The sequence below is a fragment of the Taeniopygia guttata genome, chromosome 13, assembly GCF_048771995.1.
Source record: "Taeniopygia guttata chromosome 13, bTaeGut7.mat, whole genome shotgun sequence".
NCBI lineage: Eukaryota > Metazoa > Chordata > Aves > Passeriformes > Estrildidae > Taeniopygia > Taeniopygia guttata.
Window position 1 is genome coordinate 6,645,308 of NC_133038.1, and position 22,828 is coordinate 6,668,135.

Sequence of the window (22,828 nt, forward strand, 5' to 3'; positions counted from 1 at the left end):
ACCACAGGGGACCAGTCTCTAGTGCATATTTTAATATAAACCCCAACACTCATGTTGTGTTGGTTCTGTTGTTATTAGCCAGTCTTTTCTGCAAGTTCTTGTCTTCACTAATTAATACTCTAGGGCCCCACGTCTTGGATTCTGCACTCTTCACACAACTGGCAACAGTCACATTTTAATTAGACTGGGGAAGCTTCTAAGCTGGTTCAGGTGACTGACAACTCCAACTACTGTTTTAATTTGCTTATAAGATTTTTCTATTGCTCACCTACAAAGTGGTAATTTTCCAGGGATCGCAAATCATAAATGTGTTCTCTGGCACTTGTAACAACACGCTCTGATCCATTCCTTATGAGGTAAGCTAGGAGCAGCAAAGACTATAAAAATACAAAGCACCTTATGATTGCATGAACAAAAAAATCTACCTTTTTTTTTTGTAAAACCCCCAATCCTAACCCCCTCCCCAAATTAGTAAATACTAACCTTCCCTTTTTAAATACATGCTTATTATATGAGTCCCACGGAAAAATTTTCTTCCTCTCATGAATCTTTTGCTATTTAAACTATCAAAACTGTATTTTTAAAACTTTAGCTTGTTACTACTAAATCACAAGTACTTACCTTTATCAGCTACTGTTTGTTTTAAGATAAAGCAGTAGCAATGAAGGAGAAAAAGTTAACCTGTAAAATGAGGCACTTTCTTTTGCCTCTTTTGTTCACAATTTTCCAATGGCTTTCACTGAAAGGTAACTTGTACAGGAATCTAAGAAGCCTTCTGCAGGATTCAATGCATATACAAAACTGCATTTCAGGATGACTTTAGACAAGTGACAAAACAAATGAAGTTTATATAATACTTTCATTTCAGTTCTCTATGTTGAGGATTTATATCTAGAAAGAAATAAGGCATTTTCTCTGAAGTAATGCCTTTATCGGTTAAAACTATCATTTTATTTCAACCAATCCAAAACTGATAAGCAATTCCAAGAAGTCTTTGTAACATAAGTAGCTATGTGTGATAGCATTAAATATTAATTTCTATTGTACTTCGGGGAAAACAATTACTATGACTATACAAAACATCAAGCACCTGTGAAAAGCACAAACCATGCTTTAGAATTAATTGTGTCTTGCTACAATCCTGGCATCAAGAAAACAAAATATAACTCAGCTTAATACATCAGTTCTAAAAAAGGAGGTTATATTTGCATAATTCAGTGAACATTGAACACCACTTTAAGTGCAGCACAACACAATCTCAAGCAAAAAGTTTCTGTACCAAAGACAAGAAAAATGCAAATGACTCTGATCTTTTCCAAAACACAATTAGGACATAAAACTGTCATGCAAGGAAATTTGGCTCACTCAAAGGCAAACTACAACTTTTAAAGCATTACTAATTGGCAGAAAATTAAAATTAGTTTGCATTTTATTTCAGGTATTCCTGAATTCCTTCCAAAAAATGTTTTCCTGATAGCACAGTAACTTAACATCTTCTCATGGAGCTCATAGCAATTCCTTTGGGTAAATTGAAACTATGAGTGCTACTCTAACACCTGAATAGCAGCAAAATTGAATTGCTCTGTTGTGTTCACTAAGTAACATCTTAATGTGCTTCTAATACCAGAAATTCTGTGGGTTTTTCCATATACGGCATTTGAAAAACACCTTTGACTTCACCAACAGAACTATGAAACATTTAGGGAAGAAATTCTAGCTTGCTAGAGGAGAAAGTGCTGTAGGATTATCTAAATAAGAACTACACCAGGACACTGCATGAGCCCCAAGCCCTGATCCTTACACACCTTATAAACTCTCCTCCAGTTCTTTTTGTTGTCTTTCAGCATCCGAGTCCACAGCATGTTCATGAGCTCTGGAAACTGCTCGTACATAAACGTAGCCCTAAGGAATGGAACAAAAGCAGCAGAGAAATGTCGTTTTTCCCAGGCTGTTCACACGAGCTTGTTCACACTGAGGGCTGGCAGTAGATGGCAGGAGTGATCTAAGCCCAGCCACATCGGATGACATTAAAGGGAAAAAGCTGTCCCTGTTTTAACTCCTAGATAAGTCATTTACATCCCAGGACTACAAAAGAAAAGAGTAATTCTAAATATCTGAGGGAGTAAAAGAACCTTCACTAATTTGTAATGAAAATAATGCTGAATATGAATACCCTAATAACCATTGCACCTGATCAAATACACAACTTCCAAACTGATTTTAACACTAAAAATAAAGCTCAAGGAGGAATTCAGCATGTCTTGCTATTTTTGTAGAAGTTACAAGAAAGCGCTTTGAAAATAAATACTCTAAAAAATCAACTATATTGAAAGAATTCTGATGATACATAAATGAAAAAAATCAAGACTTTAAAAAATATCTGGGCTTCATTTTTTGTTTGACAGTTTTCAATACATTCTATGATTATGCATTAAAAAACTTAAGACTTTTATTCACAGCAACTTTTGGGCATTATCAGTCTGAAAAGTGAAGAGTTGATTTAGCATCAAATTTCACATTCTTATATAAAATGTACCTTTCTTTTCTTCATCACTGAGTCAAATTATCACTTACTTGGCAATCTCTCCCATGAGTTGCCCTGAAGGTCCCCACGGATCATCATTGGTTGCTTCTCGAACCTTAGACTCTATTTCTGAATAATTCATAACCACATTGGTGCTGCAAAGGAAAAAAAAAAATTCACACACATGAAGATTAGCATCAAAACTGAGAAACACATGAAAACTTAATAATGACACTAGTGCAGATATCACTTAATGAGATACCTCTACAGAGTGGGAGAGAAAACAGCTTTAGTGCACAAGTCACCCTGAGGACACTATACACCACATTTAAGTTATCTTTAAGAAGGTTTTACTATTCTATTAGTCTTCAAGAATACAGATGAGAAACTGGGGATTACATTACAGCTGGATTTAGTCCAGTAAAAATGGCTTTGGGTCAAATTAGAATGCAAACCAATCCACCAGAGTCAAAGTTGATGGCTTCTGCAGCTAGGTATGGTTTGCTTACAGGTTTGTAATGGTACAGAGTTATTTGCAAGAGGCTTTATAACTCAATCAGAGGCAATTTTTTTTTTAGAATGTTACAAGAGAAAATCAAGAACATCAGTACAAACAGGTGTTAGTGAAAAACTAACAAATAAAAAAAATCACATGGAAGACTAAAGTAAGGGAGATGAGATTCACTAGAAAGTCTGTTTCCTAGCTTGAATTTAATTAATTAAGGGAAAACAGCAAAAGAGAAGCTGCAGAGCACTCAGAATTACAGCAATGAAAATACTGTAAGGAGCTCAGCTGTCTCTTCGAGAGGTCACAGAAAAACCTTACTTGGAAAAGATCTTTTCTGTGATCTTAATATTAAAATAGTAAACATGTGATTTCTTCTTAATTAATCCTCAAAACAGGTAACATATGAGCCCAGCAACCTCCTTTGTGCCCCTAAAAGATAACACAATCATTTCCCTCATCTTTTAAGGCGAGTGAGCAGCCCCTCACTCATAGTGAGAAGGTTTGAAAACTGCTCTCTGCTTCTGGAGCACGAGGGCTCACCCCAGTAATGAAATCAGGAGTGAAAAGAGACCTGCTGGTCTCTGCTTTCTCTTCATACCTGGAGTGTACTCAAACAACACATTTACACCTAGCATGTCAGAGGTTTGAAAGTTTACTTGAAAGTGCATCATAACTGATTCAGAAGCTAAGAAAATCCCGTGTGAGTACTTTTAACAGAAACCAAACCACAACAAGAAAATTAATTAAACTGTAGGAAAGATCTAATGATTTATAGTGCATTGTGGAGAAAGCATTTGCTGCTTAAGAACTTCTTCTGAACCTGAATGACCTAAAAGGATAAAAAAACCCCAAGATGCTCAATAGTCATCCTAACAGTTATCCCTCTGTCCGTGTAGGAGTTTGCACAAAGCAGCATTCAAGCAACTCCTGCTCAATTTTATTTGGCAGAAGGATAGCAAAGATCTTGGAACTGGGAGATATAAACAGCAGAAACAAGAATGAAATCCCCTTAAGTCTGAAAGGGGACACAGAAGGTAATTGTTAAAACAGAATAAAATTTCTGGACTTAATCTTGGATTCTCAGCATGAGAATTCCTGCTGTCAGATCCTGATGTATGATTTTATTCAACTTTGTGTCTAAAGAGAGCATAAGCTACATGACTGAATAAATAATCAGCAAGCTCCCAGAACCTATCTATATTACTACAAGCATGTAAGAACACAGCAGCAGTTTGGAACAACAGCAATTAAGGTTTTACAAATTCATTTATGCTGAGTACACCTCAAGCTTCTGTTTCTGGTATTTTCTTTACTGTACATACAAATGTAAACCAAGCCCATCTTTATTTCCCATATGTGTGGAAAAAACACAACCCCAAAGCTCCAAGATTTGCAGCTTCCAGCACACTGGTTTCCCTTGTCCAAAGCAAGGAAAGGCAGGGAACTAAATGGAAAGGTTCTGCTTGTTTTTATAACCCCTCCTTCAGCATTTGTTTAAGAGACTTGATGGAGACTTGGGAGGGGGAAGCATAAAGTGAAGTATTTCCTTAATTTCTTAGAGCGAAGAATTTACGAATGGAAAATGCTTGAAGAGATGCAAACTTAGTGTACAAAATAAATGGCAGGATTGGCTATGCAAAAGCTCGGGGCACGTGGCTAAGGCAGCAGCGGGGCTGGAGGGGGAAACGGAAGGAAAACAAGGGAAATTAAGTAATGCCAAGAGAAAAAAGGTGCAGTTAAGCCTAAGTACAGAAACATGCTTGACTCTTGAATCCCTCCTGCAGATAAGTTATTGTTCTCAGTAACTAGGAGAAAGCTATTTTATAAATGCCAAGCTGAGATCTAATGGAATGAACCATTCCAAACCAAAGCATCTTAGAGCCACATTTAATTCAGGAACAAATGTAAACTTCAAGGAGGAAAAAAAAAAACCTCACTGTTGTATAGTTTGGCATCATTCCAGGTCACTTAAAAATAACCATTTCTAAAAAGGTGGAAATACAGTTTTATTCTTCCTTTCCCATGTTTTCTATGGCCCTCATTCCCTGCCCTACCCATGATTCCTGTGACCTTTGCAGCAAAAAAATAATTTATGTCCAGATGTGAAGGGAAAAAGTGACTAGCTTGATTGCCAAGACTTCCTGTGATTGATATAAATTTAATATCCGAGGACACTTTCCGACACCAGGGGGGGCTCTCCGATTAGTTTATCCTGGGCAGTTTCCAGGGAATCGTGCGGGACCGCATGGACAGGCTGCTCTGCAAACAACAGCAACACTCGGGGCTGACAGAAAGAACTTCTCAAGCAGGGCTGACAACCCCCTTATCTGCCAGACTACCTCTGATTCACCCCAAATCACTGAGACCCTGCACCACAGGAATCTCGTGACAAGAACAGTTACAGAAACTTCTGACATGGACAAAGATACTAAGCAGGAAAGTATATTCTGAAAGTTATATCCAAAATAAGGGCACAGCAATAAAGGGGCTGACATGAACATCAACATTTAAGTGTTACATTCTTCTGTGTCTTACATTTAAATGTATTAAAACAGATTAATGACAACTGATTCTTTTTACTCTTTATTGTACTCCTCCCAAGTGATTTCAGTATAATTTTTTATAAAAAAACAAAATTGTTTTTGAAAGCCAAGAGGGGGCACTGTCACATCTCTATGGAACAAGAAACACTGTGGCAGTGAGCAAAATGCTTTTAATTTTCTTGTAACTTTAAATGTTTGCATCTGCAATTTACAGCAACACTAAACAGGTAGCTCAAGCCTAGGACTAAATTCCTCTTAAGCAAATAAATGGACATTGCTAGTAAAGTCAGTGGACAATAGCTGCAAACACCTGACCATCTCCAACTGCAACAGAAAAAAACACATTTCCCCTTAAATGTTTTACATGCATTTTATTAACTATCATATAGCATATAATGAAAATATTCATTTTCATTATATGTTAATACATACCCTGAAATCCTACTTGTCCACAATTTTGTCTGCATTTTTCAAATAATTCAGTCAATTGTAAATAGCTTCAAATTTTATTCTAAGTTACATTTTGAGATTTGTACACCTGAGGTAAGATATCATCTGGGTCCAGGTGTCATACCCTACAGTGTGCTAAAAAAAACAAAAAATAAGCAAGAGGGGGAGAGGAGAGAGATGAAAAAGGGGAGAGCAGTATTGAACATATCTCAATTGTGTAATTTGAAGTAAGAATGGTGTTTAGCTGGTATTAGGGAAAACAAACAGGCAGCAAGAGGGGACCAGAAGTTCTGTACCTGCTCATATAAAACTCAGATCAGAGAGTCTGTGAAGGTACAGCCAAAACATTAATCAGTATCTGCCACTTCAACATTTACAGTTGCAATACCATGAGAGCATTTGAACTTTCAGGCATGAAGAAGACAAAAATCCTACAGGTCTGAGATTGTCCTCAGCACTTTTCTTTGAAATAGGGAAATGAAAGACAGCTTGTGGATGACCTGCATGAAAATAAAACCTTACAGACTGCAGGAACCCTTCACAGATGACACACAAAACAGGCAGACTAAGAGCAGCTCCGTCTTCCTCCTCTCTATCAGCAGATACTGAATGTAACCCACAACATGGACATAAATACACATGACCACTAGTAAGTGATAAATGTATCTGCAGAAAATTTCTATTTGTGTTTCATTTCAACAGACTCCAACAGATATATCTGCCTACTCTGCTCAGGCTTCTGATTTTACACAACACATGAATCAAGCTGTAATTCTCAGAAGGACAATATTGACAGGCTTGAGGTATATTCTGCTCTCAGTAACAAATTAGTGCTTTATCACCGTTACTTTTTCTTCTTCCCTCCATAAAATAGTCACAAAATAATTACTGAAAAATATTTCTTTTTCTATTCCAGACTAAGAAATTATTTTAAAAACTATTTTTATGTTGGCAAAGTAAAATCATGATACTTCCACCCAATATGCTAATAAAAAAATTAAATAAACACTATTTAATGCAATACTATTTGACTACATCCTGAATAGAAATATTTGTTTCAGAGTGAAGATTTTTCATTGCTCAGGACTACAAGGTATTCTCTACAGATTCATACGCTCTAACTGAAGTCAATTATCTGTTAGGAGATTACAATCACTTATGCACAACTATAACTGTACTGCTTCTAGTGATAGCTTCCAATCGGTAACATTACAATTAGTTTTGTTGTGCCTGAACTGATTATCCACATCAGTCATTGCTGGTTCCACACTGAAAAAAAAATCCCACCCTAATTCTCTCTGCATCATACACCTTGAATCAGAAACTCTTTGAAAACATGCATGTGGGGATACAAGGCTCTGCATATAGTCAGCAACATAAATGGAAGAGTATTTTCTCAGCTAATGTCTACTCTAAAATTAACCCTCAAACAACATTTCATAGCAATGATTTAAATACACTGCTAGCAAACCAGCTAAAGGAAAAGGTGCAGCAATTTTTGTTTATGTGATTTAACACTTTGGTGAGAACTCGGGATGCAGCATAAAGCACTAGAAGCAGTAAATACTTCACTGCCCACTTTAGGTCTTCTCTAAAGAACATCACACAGGTATTTCCACTTCATGCTTCCCCCCAGCATCTCCTCCATCTTCCACATTTTCTCCATGGTCAGTGGTGTTCGTTCCTTCACCACCCTGACAATACACTCAAGTGTATGAAATCACAACTCCTAAACAAAGCTTGCAGTTCATGGCCAGATTTTAGGAGCAACGTTCTTTGGAAGAACTATTCCTAAGATAATCTTTCATCAGGAAAGGAATAGCATTATACATCAAATTTTCAGATCTTCAAGTATCAAATAAACTCAGCATTTTGTATGAATGCTCAAATACCAGCAGTTTCTTAAACATGCAGAAACCTTTCAAGAGCATGTGCACAGCTAGCCTGCACTTGAAAAAATAGGCACCATGAGAAAAGGAGGTATTTATACACTAAAGGTAATGAAAGAATAATAATATCTATCCATCCATCCACTCAGAATCCAACTTACTTGAAAACATATTAAGGAATCAGAAAACCTAACAAATCTTTGCCAATGTTTCTGCACAAATGTAAAAAAAGCTTTGAATATGCCCTGGGGCGAGAGTGAGAGCAGTGCATTGAAGGCAGGTCAGGATTAGAGCTGCCATTGATGTGGGTGGAGTCACCCAGGGCACAAGCACAACTCTGGGCATCACATCCACAGAAGATTTGTGAAATGCCAGGTCTAATCTTATGACAACTAAAATAACCGGAAGCCACAGAGAGGGGACATTACAACCGTTTCTTTATAGTGATGATAAAGGTATTGGATTGGACAGGGTGAGACTAATTAGAAACACTTCTCAAGCCTCTGGGAAGCTGCCCACTGTGCGGAGGGACTCGGCTGCAGGAACATGAAACCTGGCAACACACTTAAATTTTTTTCAATGTATATTTCAAACCAATTACAATATCATGTATACATAGGACTCCTATGTGCATAATATTATACCTTTAACTATTACTCCAAGGACACCACTGTATTATGCACCTTCTGTTTTCCTTTTTTTTTAATTTTACAACTGGGAACACTAAAATACTAAAAGCTGAGATGAGAAACTTTGTACATTTCACCACTGTTAACAGTTTCCAATGAGACACCATTCTGCAAATATCTGCTTAAAGACTAAGCACAGAAAAACAGAAATTCAAGCTTTACTCACATGTATGTACCATACATCCAGTATGAACATTAAAGCTATTCAGCAACACTAAATATATATTTTTTTAAAGAAATTAGTCTATTAGAACAGGCAGGGTCTGGATAAATAGGGGCCAAGAGAAGCTCTGTTACTGTACAACACTATGAAGTGTGGTGCCAAAGTCTTACAAGAAACAAGTATTTTAACCTTTTGTTATTTAATGTGCCAAAACCGACACAACATGATTTTATCTTTTGAATAACTGAATAGAGAAGAACACATGCATATGGTTCATTTATTCACCTTTCCTATCTCCACCCTAACATCCCACCATTTCTATGGAAAGGCACCCAGGTGACAACTGCAGTGCTTTCTCTCAGGGATGGGGTGTTACCAGCACGGAGGTAGCTCCAGGCAAGCTGGATGCCTGCAGTAAGTCACACCTGGAGGCTGGGCCAGCTCCCTGCCCCTGCAGGGGGTGCCACCTCTGTCTGCCAGCAGCTGATTTTCCCAAAAGCTCCCTCTCAGCTGAGAAGGAGGTCTTCACCCACTAAGACAAGAAAGTGACCACGAGTGACTGCTCACATGACCCATGGTACATCTTTTAGGAGTATTATCCAAATGCAACAGCAGCAATTTGTGCTCAGATTTCCTGAAAACCAGTAGAGGGGCTGAGAAGGCAAAATGACATTAACATAATGTAGAGCTGCTTCTGGACATTTGAGATTATAGCTGGTTTTGTTTTTTAAAAGAGTGAAGTATTGAATGCACTATAGTGAGCCAAGTGAACATTCATCATCTGGAGAAGAGACAAGGCAGGCCCTGGCAATATTTTCACAATACAGTTATCTAGAAGACCCCCACCCACAGACACACACACAATTAAAATGAAGCCCTCAGAGAGGAGTGAACACCACCTCATCTCACCATTTAACTCCTGTGAGTCATGCATCTGAACTATTTTTAGTATCTAGATTAAAAGGTTTCTGTAAAGGAGGGGTGGAAATAGAGGGAAAGCTTTTTGAGAACGCAAAGCAGCTGCTTTAATGTTAAACAATCCTTTCTTAAATTGTGTGCACAACTACTGTGTGTTTCAACTACTGAGAACACACAGTAAATAAAAAAGGTACACAACTTGCCCAAGTACAGGATACATCTCCCCCACCCCCAGGTGTAGGAATCTTGGCATCTATTAAACTGTTAATTAGTTTCCAGAAACACTTTTGCCAATTAAAAAAATCACTTAATACTTATCCATCTGGGCATGAAATACTTTCAATAGAGCATTTGAATTGGTGAGCTAAAAAAGAACCAATCCCAACCCAAACCACCAGAGGCCAGGACATGGAGCAAGCAGCACCCCATAACTAGGGGCAGCATCTATCAACTCCACTTGTTTCTGTGAGCATCCCTTCCTTCAGGCTCTGAGAGATTCCAGATGATCACTGGTCCAAATTTGTGTTCCAACAAACTGAAAGGATTTAATACAAAGTCAAAAAGAAAAATGCATTTCAAGATCAGATTTAAAAATGCATTTTGGGGTAAGATTTCACTACCCTATGACACTGTCACTTGTTATCTTAGAGAGCTCAGTGTGCAGACTGGTTCACTGACAGAGGATATAATTTATCCACCTGTTGTCCCAAACAATGCACTGGCTATTCAGGAATCTATGCACCTAATGCTATTAACAATTATTCAGAGAAGGCATTAATCACCTTCCAAATAAAGATGGTGCTGCTCTTCTCTTCAGTCAACTCATGCATTCCATCTCAGCCAGCCTCTCTCGCCTTGCTGGTGAAGACAAACTAACTAAAAAACATGTAACAAACTCAATGCATTTTCATTTTGCTCCTGTCAGTAATGTCACTTTTGTTATAAAACATGCAGCTTAGATTTAGAGCCTTACAGATAAAACATATGGATACCAAATAGGAAGCCAGCAGTCCACATTCAACAAAGAAACAGATGGGGACCCATCTGCCAAAATGTCTGGTGAAATACCTCAGGTTACAGAGAGGTAACAGCACAACATTAGTGATACTTGACCGTTTGAAGTTCTTTATTTTTCAGCCACTCCTCAGAACCATTACAAATATGTCAGTTTAGTCCATGAATGCCAGGTATTATTCCAGACCTTCTATGCAAGGAGCAGTCATACTCCTGGCCTATGATACAATCTTCATTATATACAGTTGGATTTGAAATACATTTTCAGCTTTTCAAGTTCAGTTTCATAATTTATGTGGCAGATGTGCAAGGCAAACTGCACAGAAAGAGATAAGCCAAGAAAAACATCCTGATGGCCACAAATGAATTACAACTTGTGGGAGGAAGGAACTATAAAGCTATTTCCTGTGCCTTACAACTTCTAATCACAAAAGACTACCAAGTAAACAAAATAGCCCCAAATCCACCACACACACTGTCGAAAAGAACAGTGACTTTAAAAATTAAATTGCAGCCTGTTAGAGAACTCAGATCTCTTACTTACAGAAACCAACACTAGACCTTACTGAAGTCTTCCCTTTCAAAGTTTCCCCATCTCAGAAGTTCCCAACTGCAGAATGCTATATCCTAAAAGGTTTTGTAATCTCTTGCTACAGCTGAATTATTTTTTGCAGATGTTGGGAACATGAAGGAACATGGCAGTTTTAAAGTGTATTTGTGCAAGGAACCAACACTTCCTCCCCCACTTGATTTAAGACTGATTTCACCTCTCCTACTACAGATTCCCTGCAGTATGTCAGTGTTAATACTTCCATACTCTTATATAAAAAACTATCCCTTGTGCTTCACCAACAGATACATGGCTGCTTTCTGTATCTTAATATGTAGCAGTAAATAACTTCTCAAAGTTATCAAGAATTTTGCCATGTTGATAATACTGATTGTGGGCTTATATCACCTCTATACAAAGTGTACCTTCATTTAAAGTTCAGACCCATTTCTTTCTTTCCTCATTTTTAATGGGAAATTTTCATTCCAAACACCCACCTTCACATTCTTCAGTTACCATCCCCTAAACTTCACCCATTATAGACTATCTTCCCTTCAAATGAATATTTCTGCAGTTCTATTTCTGAAGGCTTAATAGTGTTGTCATTTTATTATACTTAATTCAAAAAAATTCTTTAAAAGGTAACTTACAAAAATAAATGCTACACTCCAGCAAGTAGAATGAATCAAAATATTTTATTTTAATTTACATAGCAAGAGTACCATAATAGTATTTCCACTGGTTTTCAGTATTAGTCTTTAGGTCACATTTCTGTTGAAATTGGAGGACAATTACACACAAAGCATTCTTGTGACAAATCTGATTAAACTTAATTATGAAAACCAATTTTACAAACAAGTGGGAAGAAAGTTGCAATTGAGGCCACACTTGACACTTTGGTGGGACAGTGACATCTAAACAGTAACTCTAGTTTTGATCCAGACCCAAAAACGATGCTGCTACTGCCCTGTGCAGGTTTTCAGTCTCCTTGCCTCTTGTGAGCTTCCATCTGGCACATCAGATTAGAGTCACTGCTTTGCAGCTCCTACTCCTGTGGATTTAATCTCTTTCAAAGTTCAACATGCTGTGGTCACACAAGAGCAGCTGTATAGTACAAAAAGAAGTGGACATATGAAATTTTGTAACCTTTTGTAACTGCAGAACTAAAGAGACTTCCAGACCCACGCTGTGACTCAATTTACTATTGCTCAATCCTCACATTTAATTTTGCCACTCCGCTCCTTACACTTCAGGTTTTTTCTTCTGTAGCAAACAAGCTGCAACAATTGAAACTTTTTTTTTAGACTTAAAGTACATCTCCTTATAGAATTCAGATTGTACTTCAACCTTCAAGAGTCAGCAAATGTCATCACGAATTTTTCCACCATGTGATTTATCTTTTAATTTTTCCCTATTTGTGATCCAGTCAGGTAACATGACTCCAACTGAAAACAAAGGTTTAATCAAGTAGGACAAAGTCTAAGTAAAATCTAAACAAAAAAACACTTCGGAAGAATACTTTTTATATAAATAAAATACCAGCACAAAAATGTCAATCCCAATAAACCCTGGTAGACAATTACAACATAAAACTAAAATTTAAATACATTATTTTGGGGGAAGAGAGACTGAGACACTTCTCACCATAGCTTACACCCTCCAATTAACTGTGTTTCTTTGGGCTTCGTAGCATTTATGTAGCTTTGAGTGTAATTTTCCCTTAAGATAAAAAGCTGGTTTCAGATATAAAGCTGGTTCATAAGGTGTGGCCCAAGTCCTTCCCCAAACCAGTATCAAGTGCTACTTCCTTCCTTGTATGCACACAGAATTGAGACCACATTCAAGCGCACAGCTCAAGCATTTAAAGAAATCTTCAACAGATAAAGAGACTCACAAGTACTCCCAGACGCTGAGTTTTCAGGATTAGGGCACAATATTTTAATGCTGAGAACAAAATATTTACAAGAAGAATAAGGTCTTATCCTTCTTTCAAAAAGACAAACAAAAGGGGCAGAAGTTTTCAGAGGACAAGGAAGTTGTAGCTACACTCAGCATGAGGCACCAGTGAGCTTTGAAGCTGTACAAATCCAACTCACTCCTGTACCTCAGACTTCCTATTTCTGACCACAAAAAAATTTGAGAGTGACCTTGAATGGAAGCAGAATATAGGGAGGAAAAAGAAAGAAACTAAAACACTAACTTCACAGTAAAAATCATACACAGTATTATGTAGGTATGATGCTCCACACCCTCCCAAATGTTCTGTAGACCTCTGAAAACTTGAGGAAATACCTCAAATCACACACACTGAACATACTAAACCTTCTACAACACAAGCTGCTCCCTATCCTAAGCACCCAGACTGCTGTGAAGGGCTTGCAGCTTCCTCCTGCCTTTAACTACACAGCCATGTCCCTGTACAACTCCCCATTCCACCTGTGTGGTAGGAAAGTATTACCAGCACATTACCTAGGAAAGGCTGGGACATGCATCTCATCAACACAAGCATGGTCCAAGTAGCAGGTGAAGCAACTAAACCAGAAAACCTTCAACCGCACTTTTAATATGGCCTTGTGCCCTGGAAAATGTCCTAAGGCTGAGGCAGAAGCTGAACTGCACTTCTGAGCAGGAGAAAGGAAGAGGAAACAGTTTATACAAAATAATCTAATTGCAGGTTCATAAGCAGTTGTTTTCCTTCATTTATGCAAATGTCCTGCAGTGGAATTGCTAAACAGGAGGTATTCAGGAGGAGTGAGATCACTGCCTTTATCCTGGTTATTATAAAGGGAAATGCATTATCATTTACTAAGTTTATTTCTAAGCTTATAGGAATTAATTCTACAGTTACTATTGTTTGCAAAAAGACCCAAAATGCACCACCTCAACATCAGATTTCAGACCTTTTAATTCTGGAAAATAATCGAAATAAAACCAGAAAACAAATACCAATGTCACTACAGAGAAGCTGATCAGCTTCTCTGCTCAAAATTGGTTCCTTTCAGGCTGCTTTTTTGCTATTTGAAGCTGAAAGCAAGAATTATTCCAATATTCCATTAAGAGCTACAATAACTGCTACACTCAATAGCTGTAATACACCTGTAGAATTTCCTTTTATATCCAATACTGAAACCCAATCCAGAAGACCATTACATGTCAGACAATATAAGGAAGATGCTGTCTTTATGTAAGATTACATGGCATATGTCTGGATGCCAGAAACTTATTTCTTGACTCCACTGCACACAGACAGACGAGAACAAACAACCAAGGTCCTTCAAACTTCTGTTTCAGTGTCTCCAAAACTATCCTCTCCCTCTTCCCAAGAAGGAAGCTATTTGAAACACTAAACCTTTCCCTGCATCCCACCTTGCTAACAAGAAAGAATAAGAAATTCAACATCTTATAATAAAATTGCAATTAAGACTTTGCAGTCTCACAGCAAGTACTTTATATACCTTTAGTATAAGCAGGGCTGTGCAAGGGGAAACCTCAGCATCATAATCTGACAATTTCAAAAGATGCCCATTATATTTTGGAAAGAGTAAAGGCAAGTATGCAGTGATAATTCTGCAGACTAAGCTGGGAGCATTGAAGATTTTACAGGTAGAGACAAAATACAGTCCTCTCCCTGAACCTCTGCCTTCCTGAACCTCTGAGGCTCTGCCCTCAGGCCTTTAGTCCTGAATTGCCAGCTCCTAGGAATAGCACAATTATTTGGCTTTCCAACAGTAAGTTAAAAAAAACAAACCAAATAAAAAACCCCAAACACTTTCCTACTTCTGATCCTTCATCTGTTAATTAACCTGAACTTCTGATCCTTCATCTGTTAATTAACCTGAATTACCACATTTCTTCTCTGCTACAAGTTTATCCAAGAATAAAAAACTTGCTTAATACCAATTGTCTTTAGTCATTCTATATCCCATGAAGGTAGGTTACAACCTAGCAGTCCTTCTGTTGCTGTATTAAGCAGCTGGACAAAAAAATTTTGGTTAATAGTTAATGACAAAATGTCCTTCCAGAGCTATTCACAGCTGAGTATCTAAAAATGGGCACAAGCAGTAAGAACATGTCATTAGGAGTAAGTATTGCAACAGCAATGTCATATTAATGTTATTTCATTAGAATTTTTAGGTTGGTATCTCACATTAACTAAAAAGCTTGGCAAACAAAACCCCACAGGTTCACAAACATGCACTTTGACTGAAAGCAAGTGTTCTTCTGTGAAGTGAGTCTGGTCAATTACAGACAAATTAACTTTCACATTTCCAAGCCATGTTTATTTGTGGAGGATAATGATGTTTCCTCTCCTTTCATAGGTATCCCTTTGTTAAACTGGTTCCTCCAGGAGATCAAGTAACTCTTATCCTAAAGAGGTAACAGGAGCTGTTCCATTTGCCTCAGAGACCCAGTTTCTGGTTCCTGACCACACAGAGATGGTAATTTCAAATGACACCTCGTATTCAACAAACAAATTTCACAATGGCTCAACATGGGCACTATTTATTTATCTACTCACTAATGGTAAGATCACTGGATTTTTATGAGCTAAAAGTCTGCAGCTACAGGAGTTAGAGTTACTGTGTAATTAACAAAAAAGCAACACTGGCAGTCTGAAGGCTGAGACTGCACTTGCCAATTAGGAGTCTATTAGCACTACGTTTTCAAGCTGTCTCAAGAAATGCAATCATCTGTTTGGTAGCAAGGACAGCTAGAACACTGTGATAGAAGTTAACTCATTTAGACAATAAATGCCTCTGAACAAAGAGTTCCCCCCCAATATGATCATATAAAAAACAGTTTAAATAATTCAGTAATTGTCAAAACAAGGAATAATTTAAAGTGACAGCAATCTTTAAGATACCAGTTCTATTTGTAGATGTAAGTTACCAAGACTAATTTATTTTTCAGAAGACGCATTTACCTATTGCAACTCCAATAAAATTATCTACGGTTATTAAAAGCCTTCTTCTCTTCACATCCTAAAAGGTCTTGGAGAACCTTTCAACTGAGTAGTCTTGAAGAATGCAAAACAAAACACACACCTACAAAAAATCACACAGGGAGGTTATTTGTTTACTAAGTATAAAGTAATGTCTTGAGAGGAAACACTGAGCACAGTCTGCAACCTACATTAGGATGATTCTAAACGGCTTGACAGGATGGGGAGAATAACCACTAAGAAACACACTGCTGTGACTCAGAATGGAGTAGAGAAAAAAAACCCTAACTCCCAATAGGTCTCATTACTATTACAACAGATTAAAAAAATGCAGGCCAGTCTCATTAAATAAGTTGAATATACACTAATATTTCTAATTGTATCCCAAATAAACCAGTTAATATCTATTAAGCATGCAGTCAATATTGAACTGGTCAGGATAGGACACACCCTTTGGATAAAGGGACAACAAGGTTCAACAGCTTTGAAGTGATTTCCTTATAACCCACAAATAGACACTGACAATACTGGTGTCACAAGAGTTTCATTCTTAGTGGCAAACCAAACACCTCTAGAAAGATTTAATCTATTTAAAGTAACAGTCTACACGGAATACCCACTTCACCATTCGGATATAACCCAAATATATGCCATCAGTATTTCTATTGCAATAAGCTGCAGAAATTTAATTGAAAGCTTCTCATATGAAGATCTGTTGGACCTCGAGATCAATTCAAACCTGAATCATTCAAAGTACCACCACACAAGACACAAAACTGTATTTCAGTTTATATCCTTTCTCAGAAGTTTGTGAAACAAGAGTGGAACCAGAATATTGATGCTTACCCTCCCCCCATCACAACACTGATACAAACAAAGGCTGGCTGGGGATTTTAAGTTGTGATGTGAGACAGGAGAGCAGCTTCAAACAAATTTAAACTTGCAGCTAACAAACCACTAATGGTACAGTTTTAAATAACAAAAATATGTAGAAATGTCTTATCATGGAAAAAGGCTTCACAGCCAACCTTCCTGTCCTTTCCCAATCACAAGTGTTTGTGGTGCCATGAGCAGCTGTTTGTAAAACATGTGGCCAAATCAGTTATTAACCCTAAAACTATGGGGGTTCTTTCAGCTGTTATCAGCAAGAGAGCACAAGCAAATACGGAACCACACACCAGCAGCACAAGGAAGGTAAAGACAGGGAATAGCCAGGTATAAAAATGACTTAGTTCTCTCTTAGTAGAAAAATAATCTTAGAGCTCTTCAAGCTGCTTGTGAAATCACATGCTAAGGGTGTACTGCACTCAACTTGTACATTGCCCCCAGCCACTTATTCTTGCCCAAATACCATTCCTTCCTTTATGCCAGTACAAATACTTGTGTGACGATGGAGTTAACTATACCAGGGAACCAATCCAGTGAAGAACTAAATTGGCAAAAACAACTGGTTAGTCAGAGATTCTCTCATCAAGCAGAAAGTCTGCAAGTGCCAGCAAAGGGAGAGAAGTGTGCAGGCAGTGGCAGACAGGAGGCTGAGAAACCTCTTTCACCATCAGCCTACGCTTACACTGACTGTGAAACTACAAACTCTGATTTCATGGCTTGGGTTTTGTTTTCTTTTTGGTGCAAGTGCTGACTGTGTTTGAAATTTCAGGGCAACTACAAAGGGAGATTTAACCCTGTTCCAATGTACTCCACTTACATGAGAACTTTAGGTCTCTCTCCTCTCCTCTGCCATCTCAGCACCGCTTCCTCAAATGTGCAACTCAATAGTACCGCAAACAGGTTTAGGGAACTACTCTAACTCAAACAATCTAAAAAGTCCTTTTGGGAGAGAAAGAGCTTCCAGTTGGGTATATTCCTCTTTCCAATTCCTCACACAGCAACCCAAACACCATCATTACACAGCACACAGTGCAAGAATAAGTAATGAATACTTTCTGACTGGTACTGGAAAAAAGAGCACTCAAGAGCACCACAGGCTATACAGCTTTCTGGAAAGAAGTAAGCTACCACCTTGTAACAATTTCACATGACCTCACCATAGCATATTTTAGAAAAAAATTAGTACACCCCAGTTAGAAACAGATCTTGTTTCACAGAGGCAGAATAGAAGGACCATTTTGTTCTGGAGAGTTCTGCTCTTCTACACAACTGCTCTTTCTAAAGAGGCTACCAAGCATCATTTTAGCTGCATAACAGCTCTTCATTCCAAATGGAACAGGTAAATAAAGCTCCTGCTCCAAACTGAAACACGACAGCAGCTGTCAATCCTTGTGTCTAATTGGGTCCATATTTGACCTGTGTCAATAAGATCCAGATCACTACAAGGAGCTGGAAAAAGACCAACAGCAAATCTGACTGCTTCATTCACTTGGTACATTTACTACTAATTCTGCTTTTTATTCTCTTGCCCTACATTAGTTTTGCCTTATAAATACAAAAAATTGAAATAAGCATTTAAACAAAGACTGAAACATCCAACTTTTAACAAAATGTTATGCTATTGTACATTTTGTATCAGTAAAAGAACTATTAAAGGGAACAGCTCTTCTCAAGGAGTTTCCATTTCCTGCCCCTCTTCTTTAAATACCATCTCAGTTTAATTTCAGAGCACACAGTGGTAATTTGGAAACTGAAGTTCCTCATGAAGCACATGCCAGCAAAGTATTTGAAACATACTTGAAGCAACAGGTCAACAGGCCAGTTACACTCTGTATGTTGCAGATGAGTTCAGATTGGAATTATTGTATTATGACTTTGCACAAGCTGTACTCACACTTCAGAATAAATCAATATTCCATAAGTTCCAGAATGAAGCACAAAACTCTAAATCATTACATTTTTGTGTTCTTCATCCTGTGAAGCAATGCTTCACTCATTCTCCAGTGGCTTGTCTTTGTTTTTAGAAATAAACATCATTTTCATATAAATACAGAAATTAATTTAACACTTGAAATGAATGGAGATAAATATAAAAGAATCAGCTCAGCATTTTAAGATTGTATTTTAGGACAACTGCAACACTTAGAATTGCACACTGAAATAGCAAAGCCTGAGGAGAGAAAGCAGTACTGTGACCAATGCTTTTGAAGTAATTACATCTTCTATATGAAATAATTACGTAAATCAGCTAATATTCTGTAATACACTAACTGGCAACACAACCAAGAGGAATTAGCATAGAACTGAGTTAAGCACCTTGATCCTTTTGACCACAGCTGCACACAGTGATGTAGGTAAGGCTCTTATCCTTGACCAGTTTCATGCACTCCCCAAGCAGGAGCCCAGTCCTGCTTGACAAGGACACACAAAGCTCTGCTGTAGAGACCATTTCAAGAACACAGAAGTTGTCACACATACATCGCTTAGATTCCTTGAAAATACATAAAGCCAACACCTGAGCTAGCCTTACACAATACAAAACAGACTATTGTCAGCTACCACAGGGTGTAAAATGGCAATAACACATCTGAAAGAGCACTAACAAAAGCATCACTTGGAGTGAGCTGATGAAACTGTGTGCTTGGCCACAACTACCTTATACCAACCCTTAATAAATCCATCAGCTTGTCATATTTGCCTGTTTGATGGATTACTCCACAAGCTGAATATTCAAACAAGAGAACACTGTACCTACGTATGTGAGATAACAGCATAATACTTTCACAGATGCTTATCTCCCATACTCAATTACATGGCCCAAAGACTAGAACCCTTTTCCTTCCTTATTAATACCAGCAATTTTCTGGAGTTTTTTTAAGGGAAGGAGGAAAGCCTGAAGAAGTAACTTGCTGTTACAAGTACTTGGCAGACACAGCAATGCCTGGCTGCAGAGCCAAATGCTACATTCAAATCCAGTCCTCCTTTGTATTGCCAAGACTTTCTTCTCTCTCTCAGCTCTCTGGTAAACAGGCAGAGGACAAACCCTTCCATGGCTGAAGATAATCATCATCATCTGGCTTGTAATAATAATACAAAATGCTGTTGTTAAAGCAGTTATCAGCAGGGCACCTCTTTAGCAGCAATAGGAGAATAACTCATGCAGTGAGGGTTAACTAACTGTCCCTTACATAAAGCTGTGGGAAGTGCTCACTGCCCTGAAGATCTTGCTTATGCAAACCAAAATAAATCTTAAATATAGAGAAAACTAAATGATCCTGGGACTGAAGCAAAGGAGTTTACAGAGATTCAGACAGCAATGGACAAATGTTAGACAGTCATTTACCCTTCTACTGGATATATTTTATGATGGATCATTTACAATAATACCTGCTATTACTGAGTGAGCAACCAGCATTTCATTAAAGAGCTCAGGAGTCTGGGTGGACAAATCCGTGAACCACAAGAAAATCGCCTGTAAATAAGAACAATTACAGGCACGTTAAAAAGAGAAAGCAGTTAGGTGGAAGACTGAAAACCCTCAACTAAGGATACATGGGATCCTGCCTACTTTTGGGGAAAACATGAGCATTCTAAAGGCAGAGAGCAATCAAATTCAACTGAAAGGTCGGTAATTGTAGGGTAAATGACTGGGGCACATTTATCACATTAATATCCTGCAGACATAGCATGAGGTAGCAGACAGCAACATGAGACTGGAAGCCAACAAATGCAGATTTTTAACTGTTACCAGCACAATGTGACTTGGTTTACTTGACAGAATTATCTTACCAGCTTCCCTCATCTGTGACCTGGGAGTAAAGTGCAGGGTCTCATTACATGCTTTAGGCTACAACAGCAAGAAATTGCAATGACAATAGAAGCAGTAATTCACGCTATTTTACCAGTAATTTACCCTCCTCTTTACAGACTGTACAATTAGAAGCACTAAAGAAAACATGCTGTTTATCAACCAGAACTTCTCCCCTGCCTGGTTCTATTTGAGCTCATGACAACAGCTCCTTTAATCCTTCCTTCTCCCCAAACACTAAAAATCCTCCCTCTTTGCATAGATGTAGCAACAGAATAAATACTAGAGGACCCAAGTGCCTACCTCTAAAATAAATTTTAAGATGTTACAGTGCTTCCTTATTTCAATCAATTCTAAATAAGACTATTTGCTCTCCATTTAAAAAGAAATTAAACTATTACATACTGGGCAATTCATCAAGCTTGTGAAGCATATGAAAACAGCTCTGCAACACCACAGAGTGTAAACACGTTTCTGCTGGGCCATTAGAAAGGTGTGGCTAAGAGCAGTAGCAGCAAAGCAGGGCTCAGTTAGGTGGACAAAACTGAACTGGAAGGAGCACAAAACAAACAGGAATATGGCAACTGTCATATTCCTATTACTAGCAAGAAATTCACAGGCTCTCTCCTTTAATTTTTAAGTAAAAGTAAGTGGGTCTTACCTCACTCACCTGAACTAATGAACATCTGGATAATACTGTCCTAACTACATTCATATCTGTCACCTTCATCCCTTTTTTCATGAGACTGTTTCTTATCCTTTGATGTGTGGAAAGGCGCTTTAAAGGAGCTCTCTCACATTAAGGTCATGCATGCAGAAGATCACAAAAGCTAAGAACGGCAATGGAATTTTAAAGAAAGTGGCTGTAAGTTCTCACCACACTGTTACATAGGCAGCAATCTGATCTCAATGGGTCCAAAGGTTTTCCAGCCTGCCTGCTGCATGTCCTACACGTCTGTGACAGAAACCAGGCAGCAAAAATGGTAACATGACATAGTAAGAGAGAAGTTACTGCAATGAGGAGTCCAGCTGGCCTTACTACCTATATACACACGAACACTGCTCTGCTTTGAGCTGAACCCCCTTGTGCAGGTTAACATGAGGAAACCTTTCAGTAAAATAAATCAGCAGTTTCTGCTTCAAGAAGAGGAAATTCAACAGAACTAAAGAGAGATGATGGCCTGGCTTTTGAATTTGGCCACTAGGCCAAGCTGATATCACCAAGTTTCTGACAAGCTAAAACCTGTTTTAACAGGAATTCTTAATATTGCTTGGGTTTTTTGTTTTGTTTTTTTAATGCCATGGGGTTTTCTTGGTAGACGTCTCCTAGAAATCTCACAGGGAACACAAAGCACAACGTGTACTTGTCCAGTAAGACTTAAAAGTGAAGTTGCCAAGTTGCACACCACTCTTGTATTTCCACAGCCTGGAATCCTGAACTCGCTCTCAGTGACTATAACAGCTTTTGCCAGCTCTGTTATCATACAGTGAGGACAAACTTGGTTAAGGCCCTTGCTGATTGGATTATCAAAGTACTGATACACCTATACCAATAAAAATATGACTTTTCTTGTGTAAGCTACTTCTACAAAGTACCAGGCAACCTGCAGATCCTTAGTCTCCTGCAGCTCACAGGCAGTAAATGCAACACTTGGCCTCAAGTTTCATCACAACTGCAGAATTGTTTCAGAGCAGGCATGGGGTAACCTGAACTCTGCCATGGGTGCCACAATATCTGGGACTGCTCTGACCCGAGCATCCAGAGACAAAGCTGCAGACCCCTGCTGCAGCAGAGCAGTGGGAGGGAGGGACACCAGACTCTTTCCCACCTGCCAAATGTTCCTGCAGCTCCCACTCCCACCAGCAGCTCCAGTGTGTGACATGTGCCTCTGTGCTCTGCCACAGCAACTGGCCACCTCCGGCTTGGAATGCTGAGGCAACG

General features: G+C 38.3%; 1 protein-coding gene across 2 annotated transcripts in view; it reads right to left on the bottom strand.

Annotated features, from left to right (window-relative positions):
* The window catches only part of CLINT1 (clathrin interactor 1), a 45,991-nt gene that overhangs the window by 19,320 nt on the left and 3,843 nt on the right, over positions 1 to 22,828 (bottom strand). Inside the window, exons 2-5 of one of the 2 annotated variants that reach the window (XM_030283739.4) lie at positions 20,466 to 20,550; positions 2,575 to 2,679; positions 1,806 to 1,902; positions 269 to 377 (exon numbers count right to left, since the gene is read on the bottom strand). In XM_030283739.4, coding sequence (XP_030139599.3) covers positions 269 to 377; positions 1,806 to 1,902; positions 2,575 to 2,666 — 298 coding nt within the window. In that variant the 5' untranslated portion in view covers positions 2,667 to 2,679; positions 20,466 to 20,550. The remainder of the gene's footprint in view (positions 1 to 268; positions 378 to 1,805; positions 1,903 to 2,574; positions 2,680 to 20,465; positions 20,551 to 22,828) is intronic. The other variant, XM_002197873.7, reaches the window with a different exon arrangement.